This window comes from Physcomitrium patens, chromosome 2 (genome assembly GCF_059467195.1).
Source record: "Physcomitrium patens ecotype Gransden chromosome 2, ASM5946719v1, whole genome shotgun sequence".
NCBI lineage: Eukaryota > Viridiplantae > Streptophyta > Bryopsida > Funariales > Funariaceae > Physcomitrium > Physcomitrium patens.
The window spans coordinates 21,176,420-21,188,629 of record NC_143411.1 but is presented as its reverse complement, the minus strand read 5'-3'; the positions used below and the strand labels follow the sequence as shown (position 1 = coordinate 21,188,629).

At 40.0% G+C, this 12,210-nt stretch overlaps 2 protein-coding genes across 4 annotated transcripts; one reads left to right on the top strand and one right to left on the bottom strand.

Moving 5' to 3' along the window:
- The first annotated feature begins 5,160 nt into the window (after nt 1-5,160).
- LOC112295538 (uncharacterized) lies at nt 5,161-7,971 on the top strand. 3 transcript variants are annotated; one of them, XM_024547289.3, is made up of 8 exons: nt 5,161-5,218; nt 5,777-5,858; nt 6,080-6,163; nt 6,405-6,444; nt 6,609-6,677; nt 6,916-7,005; nt 7,236-7,270; nt 7,458-7,971. In XM_024547289.3, the coding sequence occupies exons 1-8, from the start codon at nt 5,200-5,202 to the stop codon at nt 7,633-7,635; spliced, it is 597 nt and encodes a 198-aa protein (XP_024403057.1). In that variant the 5' UTR covers nt 5,161-5,199; the 3' UTR covers nt 7,636-7,971. The 3 variants fall into 3 exon arrangements, with proteins under 3 accessions (XP_024403057.1, XP_073386389.1, XP_024403066.1); XM_073530288.2 differs by having other exon boundaries at nt 5,161-5,310; XM_024547298.3 differs by having other exon boundaries at nt 5,161-5,555.
- Nucleotides 7,972-8,352: 381 nt separating this feature from the next.
- Nucleotides 8,353-10,992, bottom strand: LOC112295533 (uncharacterized). The gene is made up of 4 exons (XM_024547275.3): nt 10,387-10,992; nt 9,321-10,261; nt 8,773-9,198; nt 8,353-8,591 (listed from the first exon to the last, which is right to left on the bottom strand). The coding sequence occupies exons 1-4, from the start codon at nt 10,874-10,876 to the stop codon at nt 8,496-8,498; spliced, it is 1,953 nt and encodes a 650-aa protein (XP_024403043.3). The 5' UTR covers nt 10,877-10,992; the 3' UTR covers nt 8,353-8,495.
- Between the last annotated feature and the right edge of the window lie 1,218 nt (nt 10,993-12,210).

Below are 12,210 nucleotides of genomic sequence, written 5' to 3'. Positions count from 1 at the left end.
TCCATAATTACAAGAAGTTCTTTGTTACAGATCTCATAATTGATTTCTGTTGTTGAGAATTTTCTTGAATGAAAGGCTATTGGATGAAGTTTGTCATCTGTTCCTATTTGTGATAAAACCACACCCAGAGCAAAGTTTGATGCATCTATTTCCATAAAGAACGCTTTGAAAAAATCAACACGATACAAGATTGGTGCAGAAACAAACGCTATCTTCAAAGATTCAAAAGCAACTTCCGCTTCTTGATTCCATTGGAGTTTGTCTTTACAAGTCAAACGTGTAAGTGGAGCTGCAACTCAAGAGAAGTCTTTGATGAAGATCCGATAGTAGTTAGAAAATCTCAAAAAATATTGGACATGTCTTACCGTTTTTGGAATCTTCTAATTTATAATAGTTTGAACTTTCTTAGGATCCATCATAAGTCCATCATTTGAAATGATGTAACCTAAGAAATCAACTTGAGTAGTGTGGAATACACAGTTTTTTTTTATCTTGGTATAGAGTCTCGTATCTCTTAATTTTTACAACACATGATGAACATGAAGTTCATGTTCTTCTCGATTCTTAGAATAGATCAAGATATTGTCTAGATAACAGACCACAAAATCGTCCAAAAACTCTCAAAAAATATCATTCATTAGATGTTGATAAGCTGTTAGTGCATTTATAAGTCCAAAAGGCATGACATTGTATTCAAAATGTCCATATCTAGTTCGAAACGTAGTCTTCCATTCATCTCCTTCTTCAATGTGTACTAGATTGTATGCTCCTTGGAGATCTATTTTTGTATAGATCTTAGCTTGATTCAGCTGATCAAGAAGTCTAGATATTAAAGGTAGTGGATACTTGTTCTTGATGGTAATCTTGTTGAATCTTCGATAATCAACACATATCCACAATGATCCATCTTTTTTTTTCACAAATAGAATTGGAGCTCCTGTCGAAGATTTAGAATGGCGTATGAAATTCTTGGCTAGATTTTCTTCAATATACTCCTTGAGTTCAGTCAAGTCATTTTGTGATAAATTGTAGATTGGTTTGAATGGCGGTTGTGCTCCTTCTTGAAAGTCAATTGAGCAATTATAGGGATGATATTGTTGGAGTGTATCCGAATTTTTTTTTTCAAATACATCTTAAAATTCTTGATATTAGCTTGGAATGTAATGTGAAGTCTTTGCACCATTAGAAATGGGTGTGGCATAAATAATATATGGTGATTCTTTCATGGTAGCATGCAAGAAAGCTTTTGTACCTATAAACACAGGTTTAATTGAACTAGACTTATGACTCTCTACTTGATTAACTACACTGTTAGTTTTACTTTTAGAGAAAATAAGAGTTCGAGAAATCCAATCTATTTGAGGGTTGTACTTTTCTAATCACGATAAATCTAAAATGACTGGGTTAGAGAGAGATCTAATGATATTAAATACTACAAAGCTATTATGACCATTGATTATTACTTCTATAGGAAGAGTTTCGTGATTAATATCTCCAAAAGATAATGGACGACCATCTATGACTTCTACATGAACATATTTAATTTTCTTTACTAAAGATATGCTATGTCTTTTAGTAAATTCTTCATCTAAGAAACACACTGAGGCTCCTGAATCTAACAAGGCAAAGGATTTGTAATGTTTAGGTCCTAAAATAACATTTAATGTAAACCAAGGAGAGGGCTCTGAGGAGAGAATAGGACCTTTACTAGATGTTGTGCAAGGTTTCAACCGCATAGTTCCTATTGTAGCTATACAAACTCGTTTTCTGACATATTGTCTTCTTTGACAACCATACTCCTCATTTTGTGGTTGCGTTGTTTCTTTGGATAATGTTGAGCAGTATATTTTGGTTCTCCACAATATAAACATAATCCTTCTTGACAACGACGAGTCTTTTCTTACTCAGTAAGAGGTTTGAAACGTACTGCATCAATTTGCATATCCTCTACTTCTGAATGTATGTGCTGAAGAGATGTTGGTGTTGCCATTGAATTATAGTAACATTGAGATCCACTTGTACAATTCTCAGATCGAAATTCAAAAAGGTAATTGTCGCACTTCACAGCAAAGTCAATTGCTTGACTCAATGTTTGAAGATCAAGTAAGTTGAGCATTAATTAATCTTATAATCCGTAGAAAAATTGGCTAATAAGTGCAGCATCATCCCATTTGATATCAGTTACAAGTTGTCAAAATTGTAAAGCATACAACGTTATTCATTGATTACCTTGTCATAAAATATGCATCTTATTGGTTGCAACACAAATTGCATCATGTTCTCCATACATGGATCAAAACTCCACCAAAAAAACTTTTAGATTATCCAATATTAGATCTCATTGTTCAAGAAAAGATGAAAACCACAATAGTGCTGAACCTGAAAGAAGAGTACCAATGAATCTAACTTGCGATCCTGGAGTTGGATAGCTTTGGGGTTGAAGTTCAATCACAAGTTGCAATTGATTGATAAATCCTCAAAACTTGGATCTGGTACCACCAAACTTCTCGGGTAGGGTAATTCTTGGTTCTCTAACACTGGAAGGACGTTCCACGATAGGAGAAAGAATATGATTTGGTGTAGATGTTGAAGCAGCTCTAACCATTTCTATATCTTCACTTCCTGCCAATCTTGTTTTTCCTTATGGTGGTAAATTGAGTTGATACATCGCAAGCATTAACTCCCTCAATTGTTCTTCCATTTGTGCCATTGCACTCTTCATTTCAACAAGTTCTGCCATGATAACACTTAGAAAAGAGAAGATGTCTAATATCACTCAAGACAAATAGAAGAGAGGACTTGAGAACAAAGAAAATACTAAGGACAATATCAATTTAGAAGAAGGTAATCCGTAATTTCTAATATGCTTATATCTTATCAAGAAAAGGGGTAATCCACTCTTAATCAAGATTAGACAAAGCTCTGATATTGTAGGTGTACTCTTGTCAATCTGTCAAGGATAAGAACTCGATAAAAAAGCAATTCAGACAAGTGAGCCTTCACTCAAACAAAGGTAACAAAATATAAATAAATAAGTATGTATATTGAAAGAGAAACTGAAATGGCTATTGCCAAAAGACAAGAAAACTAGAGACCCTTGAAACTAGACTAGAAGCAAGAAAGGAGTTGACAAGAGTGAAGAAGGCTTCACTCTTATCTCTATATATACTATCTAACTAGGGGCTACGTGGTGACGTTCTATAGGACCTCCAATAAGTGTTGATTTTATAGGACACATGCCTTGACTTACAAGGCAAGTTTTTCTATGTGTGGGCCACATTGTTAGCTTGGTCTTCAAGCTAACAACATGTGTGGCACATGGCCAACTTGTTGACCATGTTTCTAATCCAAAAAGTCAATTAAAGACACCTATAAAGTCAAAGTAGTATCTATGGAGCTTCTAGGAATCTTCTATGCCAAATACTATAGAATTAATTTACTTTTATCTACTTTTACTTACTTCTACCTATTTATATATGTAATTACTAGTTTACATGAGTATGTCTGTGATAGTAATAGATTTTGTACATTTTACAAAATATACTATTTTGATAAATTTTTCTATTATCACAAATATAGAATCAAAAGAACTTGAAACTAAATGATCCATAATAAAGTCTATAGAAATATATGACCATAATTGTCATAAAGATACAAATTTAGACTTTGCTATTTCTTGATCACTTTCTTTAAATGAAGCTATTAAGACTTCTAAGAATGAAATTATATTATAAAATAGTTGTGATTTTTTTTCAATCAAAGATATAAATTTAGAGAGATCACTTCTAAAAAGAAATATATTTATAAATTGAACTTGAGTAAATCCATCAACATATTGAGAAAGATGCAACCTTAGATAAAACTTTATTTATTGTAAAAAATTTCAAAATTGTAATCTTGTTCCATTGAACTTCTCCAACATAATTATCATTGCTTCCTTCATACTTATAGTAGCAAGACTTCTTAGATTTAGTTGTGAACTTGATTTAATTGCTTCTTTCAATTAAGCAATTTTTTGGCATAGATTTTGAATTTCATTATTGATTTTGTCCATATGCATATGAATATTATTCCTATGGTTGATATTAAAGATACATTCGATTTATAATTGAAGCACCTTACAATTTAAATTAAAAAGTGAATTTTAGAATCATAGTATGGAAGCCAAAAATTACTTGTATAATAAGTGGTTGTCTTTACAAATCTTAATAAGATGTAAGAAGAAAAATAAAAGGTGCCAAAGACAAAAACTTCAAATCCAAAACATCCATCACACAATATGTTGTTGTTTTCAAATACAAAAGTATAACCACCAACAATTTTTTAATTTATATCTCATGATCAACAACTTTTTAAAAAATCTATCAAAAATCTATCTATTAATAATTAATAAAAAACTTTAATATGATAAACAAACTCATATAAAACAATAGCTTTTAGGATTTAACACTCTTAAAGCTTAATTCAACATTAGAATTAATTTCTTTCATTAGAAAAAAAACAATATCTTTATAGAGCTACTACATTATTGCAATCAAGTTGAAGGCGATTTTAGAAGTAGTTTTAGAAAGAGTCCATGCCTTTTTGCTGCTTGTATTTAGTTTTCTCCACATACTATGTTCTATCTTATTTTTTCACCAAATAAGTTATGTATTCTTAATAGCATCTTGTTATTGGCCTCTTTGTTAAAATTTCACCCACCCATTCTTCTCCTTTTTACACCTCTTTTGTATTCAATAAAATTCCAAAAAGACAGATATACCTCTATTGTATCCAACAAAATACTATCCACTTTTATACATCCTTTGTACTCAACACAACACTGTCCACTTTTATGCATCTTTAGTATGCATCAAAATACTGTCCACTTTTATGCATCTTTAGTATGCATCAAAATGCTGTTCACTTTTATGCATCTTTAGTATGCATCGAAATACTGTTCACTTTTGTACGTCTTATGTACCCAAAAAATACGGTCTATCTTTATACACCTTTTGTACTCAACATAGTACGTGTGAAGGTCTGTGTGGGTATGGATAGATAGAAAGAAAGAAAAGAGCAACAATTGGCAGTTTCAGAGGCATGCAAGTGGCACTCCCTCCAGTTTTTCTTCCTTCTTACGTCCACTTTGATCGCCATGTCCCTCTTGTCCTTCGTGCTCGGGATTGTGCATTTTCGAAGCACTAGGTGGGTTTCACGATGGCTGAAGCTTCTCAAGGTGAGTCTCCGAAGCAGTTACTTTGTCAGTCAGTTTCCTGAATCTCGACCCAGTTGCGGAAAAAGTCGAAATTTGTTGATTGAGCAAGAGGGGTGAGTGCAATCTCTGCAGATTGGACGCTTCACACAGAGGGATAACTTACTCCCTCGTTGATGAAACCTCTTTTTGTAGCCATGGAAGTAACGCAATTAGCTCGTAGTCTAAATTAGTGCATCCACGCTGGTAGCGCCCTGCGCCGTCTCTGATGTGACTAATTCTCAGAATGGCAAGAGCTTCATAGCAAATTTTTTCAGGCAGTGTCGGAACAAGTAATTAGCACGCCAGGGTTCCTCTGCAGGTTTTTTTTTATTACCCATTCTTGCACAGGAAGTAAGTAGTCGTGAGCTTGCTTTCTTGACAGTGTTTTGAAGAATCCCTTTCAGATGGCCACATAGAGTCTGAAGTTATATGGAATACCCGCTAACAAACAATGTAACTTACACAAACAGTATTGTTAGAATAAAGAGTATTTCGTAAACGAGTATTAGAAATCTTAGTTTGTTGGATTGACATGTGCAGATATGTCGGAGTTGGAGGCCGTGGACTCCAGTGAGGGGGTTGGACGCCTCTCCACACAAATCATCCCTCATTTGCTCAATTTGTAAGTACCTTCTTTTTGGAAGTTATAAAACCAAGGACAAGCGGCGGAAGATTTTCTGTTTATTATTCGTATAGGACCTCATGTGAGTTAGACATATCTGCATGACATGTTTTCCAAGATCATCAGTGTATAACTGTAGCAGCCAGAGGCTTTTCTTCACCACATTTTAGCGAAGAAACTTAACTTGATGTGTCCTGTTACTGTGAACTACGACATTGCAGATACAATTCTACTTGTACTCCACAAGACTTCGAGATCTACACTTCGAATGCAGTTTTTGCGGATCCATTTATGATAGCCCATGGGTAACGAGTCGGCTATCCTGCACCACTGCTAGTGACAAGTGTTCATTCTTATTATAAGTATGCTGAGGGAGTACTACAGATTGAATTAGGAATATCTTACTACTCGCGAATAATAATGGACTCCATTAATCTCTCCGGAGAGATTGTAGGTATGCATCTCTTCAATTCGGTATGGATGGAGGCATTCTATCATGTTGGGAGTCACCAATTGGCTTTACAAACTTGCGTGGTTGACTTGCAGAGTGGGACAGATCAAGTCTGCATTCTACGCCATGCCCAAGGTACTAGAAATTGCTCTCTAATCTCACGTACCTGCACTTACATCTGTGTTACGATATTCTCGAACAGCCCACCACAGGTGTAAATCAATCACCTGTGTGAAGGTTCACATACAAGATGGATGCATGACAAGCTTTTTACTAGACCTTAATTTTGGATGATGCAGGTATTTTGGGACAGCACGATACTTGATTACAAAGTTGAGGAGGACGAAACCAGCCCTACTTCTGGAGAGGTAAATTTTGCAAGCGTTGTATTTTACACCTCCTTTACTGTAGAGCAGGATGCAACATGCTTCGTGATACACTTTTTGTAAACAAAAAAACATGAAAAAAAATACTTGGTCCATATTTAGGTCATAGGTTGTATCGAGGCATTATTATTTTTGTGGGTTTTATGATATATGAGCTTATTCTATTCTTTGCGATTTGTACTCTTTGATAGGGACCTGACTGACCGTTCGCTACTTGCAGATACGTATTCATAATCTACAACAATACAAGCTCCTACAACTGGGCCCGTTCGGTTACTACCTTACCTTGCAGTCCCTTATCATACTGACGGTTAGTTGCATTTTTGAATTTCTTCGTGTTTTATTGGTGCAGGTATGCAATTTTTGCTTCAATTGAACGAAAATTCCTCTGTTTAGCAGGAAATTTTACATCACATTTCAAAGATTGCTCTTTATCCCTTTCCATTTGAAGTCTTAGAAGTTCAAATCTTCTTAAAGTTGTGCATGGAAAGTTGTGCACAGCACTTGTGAGAGAGTGAAACGTTTATGTTTGTGACGCAGGTGGAAGCAGGAAAAGTAACCCGTCATGAAGACCGGTGAGCTTGGTTTTTGTAATTACTAACGCTTGAATTCTAAAATTTGGATTGGTGCTTGTCAAAACTAAACCATGAGTGTCCTCTCTATGTTGAAGTAATATGAAGAACTTTTGGGTATCTGTGGAAGTAACCTTTGAGCTCCCCAGGAAGCCTCATTAACATTCTAATGTGGAATACTTGCTAGCAGATTTGGTGGATATCGACTTTGGGATAGGCAGACTGTGCGAGTTCCTTTGGTTGGAAGAATGGCAGAAACCGTGCGCCGGGGAAGTATGTTGGTGTGTCATGCTCTTATGGGCTTCGGAAGGGATCATAAGACTAAGAACAAAGCCTCTGAGCCTTCCTTCCACTTGAAGGTTTCATAGATAACATTCACAAGTGTCCAGAAATGACCTCTTATACAAAACTAAGCACTACTGTACTCTAGCTGGCACTATTACAGGCTTCTTATATTGCAGAAACCAAGGTTTTTAGCTCACTAACTTGACTGTGTGTGTGTGTACAAATTAGATATACAGTAAATTGATTATGTACACGAGAGTCTTACAATATTGATGCATGATCTCTGAGACCTAGGTACACCTTAGCTTGTCTGCAGCTTCATGACTAAATGAAAGGGTTTAATCCTCGTAACATGGACAAGGTGGGAGCATGAAGTTGAACACACCCCCAGATTGCCGACTTATGCCTCGGTTTCCACATCCTTGAGAGTCAGTGGATGGCCAATAAGTATTAGTGATCAAATTTTGTGCACTGTGAGCAAGGGTGAAACGGTGTTCAAGTTCAGTCAATTATAACTGAGGTTGTTGAAAACATCCTCATGTATTGCAATTAATTGTTTCACCAGACCCAGACAACAGCATACGTATTTTCTAAAGACAAACAGCTCTTTTATTCCACCAAGGCATACAGCATTTTAAAATTCTCATCTCATATATACATCGGTATGTACATAGGCTGTTTGTCCAAAACGAACTACATTAAATCCAAGTCTAAATACGCGGCGAATTCACTTACGTCTGCACTGTGACAGATCCATTTTCAATAGGTTTTGCTTGATTACTCGTATAATTCAATCACCTGGACATCACAATCTCGGGTTCCGAGGCCATTCCGCTGCTCCCGCACATTTAATATCACCAAGTTCATAGGCAATCGCCATATGATTGACAACGAATTTCGATTCTCGCACCGAATACGTGTGGAAAGCGAACAGGCAACTGTGTCACGGTTCTTTGGCATCGCTGGGTGAGAAATTGTTGATAACAATCTGTAACTGTGTGTGCAGATCGTCACCCAAACTCTCCACAGACTGACTAGTCTGCCATTCGAGTTCGAACATCATTAGCAATGTCAGCCAAAACTCTACAATCTCATCACCACACGATGCTCACTCCACAAGCAAAAAAACACACGAGAGAGGAGTAAGAAGACGAAGAACGACGAAGGAAAGTACTACAAAACCTTTAAAAAACAATACAATGAACGTTCTGGAAATTTACCTCAACTGACAAGGCATATGCGGTCGTGTTATCCCGCGAATTGACTGTGGCACTCAAAACATCCAAGTTGTAATTGGTGAGAGTCGATATGATTTGCGCTAGAAGACCAGGACGGCTTTGTGGGGCAGAAGTGATGGTAACAAAAACATGCTGGCCGCAGATATGGATGGCTACATTGTTACCCAAGAATGACGTTAAGCAAGAGACGCTGCCGGGTGGAGGTAAGGTGGTCACTGCCGTCAAGACAGAGGCATCACTCGTGTGATCCACACAAGTGAGGCCGTGGGCAGAAAATACTTGGGAAGGCTGCCGCCGCAAGTTCAGCGCCGCGAGCAGCTGGTCGCGTCGCCTCGAAAGCACCTCCAAGTCCGCTTGCATGGCGCGGATGTAATTGATAATGTCCATAACGACGGTGGCCTTGTCGGTCTGCAATCCATGATGTAAGAACAACAAAAAAGGGGGCAGTAGTTAGTCATCGGATGCGCTGTCATCCTCACAAAAAATCGTATCGTTTGTTAGACATGTAGCGGAGTTTGGAAGATTTTCACCTTCACAGATTGGTGTGGGAGCAGCGCTCGTATGGTTGTGTATAACTGGTTCATGGAGCGGCGTCGTTGCCGCTCCGACCAGATATGACTCTCACGTTGTGAAACTGCTTTGTTGAGAAAGGCTTGAGTAGTAGTCTTCCCCGGAAGCTTTTGTTTTCTGCCTTTCTTTGGGTTGGTAAGTGCTCTGTGCTTACCGCCGCTCGGAGTCCTGTGCACTGGCGGACTGCTCTTTCCGCCGTCTTCGGAGGTTCTCGTTGAACCGGGTTTCGATCTGTCGGGAGCAAGACCTGAGGCATGGCCGCAAGATGTTGTGGCAGACCCACATCTCTGAAAACTGGTGATGGCTTGTGATGGTTGGCACCAGACTCGCTGCAAGTCTAAGCTGCCTTGGTCTTCACAGGAATGTAGTCGTGCGTTACAGTTCCCGGTTTCATCAATTTGATTTGGCACTTGCTTCGTGGTTGCACAGCCATTCTCTTGTGACGCATTGGCCCCAATTGGTACCGTTTGGCCAATTTCATCACCTAGGGAAAAAGAGACGGCGTTATGAATGCTCTGCATCTGTGGTGGAGATTGGAAGCAAGTCGGTTCGGCGCTATAAAATGCACTAATGGGTGCGCATCCCACTAGCTCCGTCTGAAGACGCGGAGCCTGGCTCTGTTTCTGCGCAACAGAAGGCAAGCAGTTTGGGTGCGTCACATTGTCACCGATCTTACCACCGAGTGGTTGCATTTTGTCGAATTGCGAGGAACTGGAAGCGTGGTCTCGATTTGTGAAGACGTTATCACTGGTCGGTCTACACATTGTGTTGGGATGCTCGATCCGGTCAGAAAACCAACTTCCAGATCTGGAATTCTGCACGCCTTTTTGTTGATTACACATCATGATTAGTTGCTGGGCGCTGACTGGGCTACTATTCGAATGAAAGTTAATTTTTGCACCTGAAATAGAAAATTCACATTCAAAGCGATTAATCGTTCAGACTTTGATGCACCATTAATGTGAGAATCTTGTATCAACATTTTGCCAAGATTCTCAAAGCTACTGAAGACTGTGTCAAACTTACATTCATTGAATATTTGATTGTGAAACGATTGAAACCCGTTCAACTGCAGGCGCCGGGTGTGCAGATCCTCCACCAGTGCCGACTCGTTACCACTAGTCGGCCAGCCAGTGTCAAACTCATTCGCGAAAGCGTGCAAGTTTGCAGCATCATTATCGACACTCATTCGATCTGCCTGTGGCATGTCCTCGACGTGAAGTTGCGGAGTAGAAGCTTCCACACCCATCCCCTGCTGAATATCCATGAGTTGGTCTGCAAGGCAGCCATTCAGATGCTCATGGACTCTAGAAGAGAGAATCCTGTATCTAGTATCCGAATCATATGAAGTTTTCGGGTGAGTGATGGTGGCATGCGGATTGTCTGGCGCGGCACCGTAACCTGATTCACCCGTGATGGCTACGTTCGTAACTACAGCCATGAGTTCCGACTGCATCCGAACAGCTGACCAGAAACGTTCAGATTGTAGGCTGGCCGGACGTCGAGAAGGCTCCATGATATTTGGCTATTAAGCACTGATACCACAAACAATGCTTGAAGGACGCCGACGCAACCAAGAATAACCGATCGAACTCTCAGGTTCACTTCAGCGATTGCAGAAGCAACTATGAGGTGAAAGGTTGCCGACTATCAGAATTCCGGCTGTAAATATGCGCCACCCTCTCTCTCTCTCTCTCTCTCTCTCTCTCTCTCTCACTGTTACAGCTCCTCCACCACCGCTTTAAAGAATGAATTTAAACTAATGGGACTTGTGCGCGTCTACGTTTCCTACGTCGATCGAGAGCGACAGCAGCAGCCTGTTCACGATGGCGAGACGCACCTGCATCGATGCCAATGGGGCCCAACCCTTCCACATGTAGATGCTTGTGTATGATACCACCAGCGCGCGAGCTGTCTCGATCCACGTCTTTGGCCCTCGCCCGGCTCTAGCAGTCGGTCGGGCCCAGGCTCCCCACAGCTACATTCTCACAACCGTGAGAAAAACCAACACAACACACCGTATTCTCAATTCCTGCAACCGAAACTAAAATCCCCCCTCCCCCTTCGACACGCCGTGAGTTATCTACTCTCGCATCTCTAGCTCTCCTTCAAACCTCCCCGATTAACCGTCGATTGGCACTGCAAAAATAATAAAAACCCCCCATGAATCCCGATTCGAAGAACCATCCGATTCAATCCACAGTAAGTGCCATCACCGTGGAACGGCACTGCAAATACCGGGAGCACACATCCCGAATCCTTGCACTGAAGGCCGCGCGATCGATCTCTCTCTCGCAATCTAAACAACAGCAGCTCGGATAAAACAAATATATAAATAAATAAATAAACACGCCGCCTTGGCGTACCCGCGGTGCTGGAGCCGTAACCGTAGGCGGTCCACGTATTGCGAGAGTCCGGGCCATGATCAGCTCCTACAAGGGCAGCAGCAGCAGCAGGCTAGTCTAGTCTACGTATTGCTCCTCGGCACAGGCGGCGTCCGGAACCGTGTGATTCTGCAAGGCTCCTCCTCCTCCAGAGCTGGCAGGTGCTGCGATTAAACAATGCTTAAACGTCGGTGCCGGCGCACTGGTCCACGCAAGTGGACGTTGACAGCCCTTTAGATGGACAGAAACTCCATGAAGAAGCTGCAATTGCAATTGCAATTGCACCACCACCACCAGTACCACCACCACCAGTACCCCATGAGAGCAAAATCGATAGATAGATAGATAGATATGTTGCAACACCCACCCTCCCTTCCTCACTTCATTGTTGTCACTTGCCAAATGCACCAGTTTTTTTTTTGTCGAACTCGGCGTGGATCAGTTCGACGCTGAGCTCGGCGAGCGT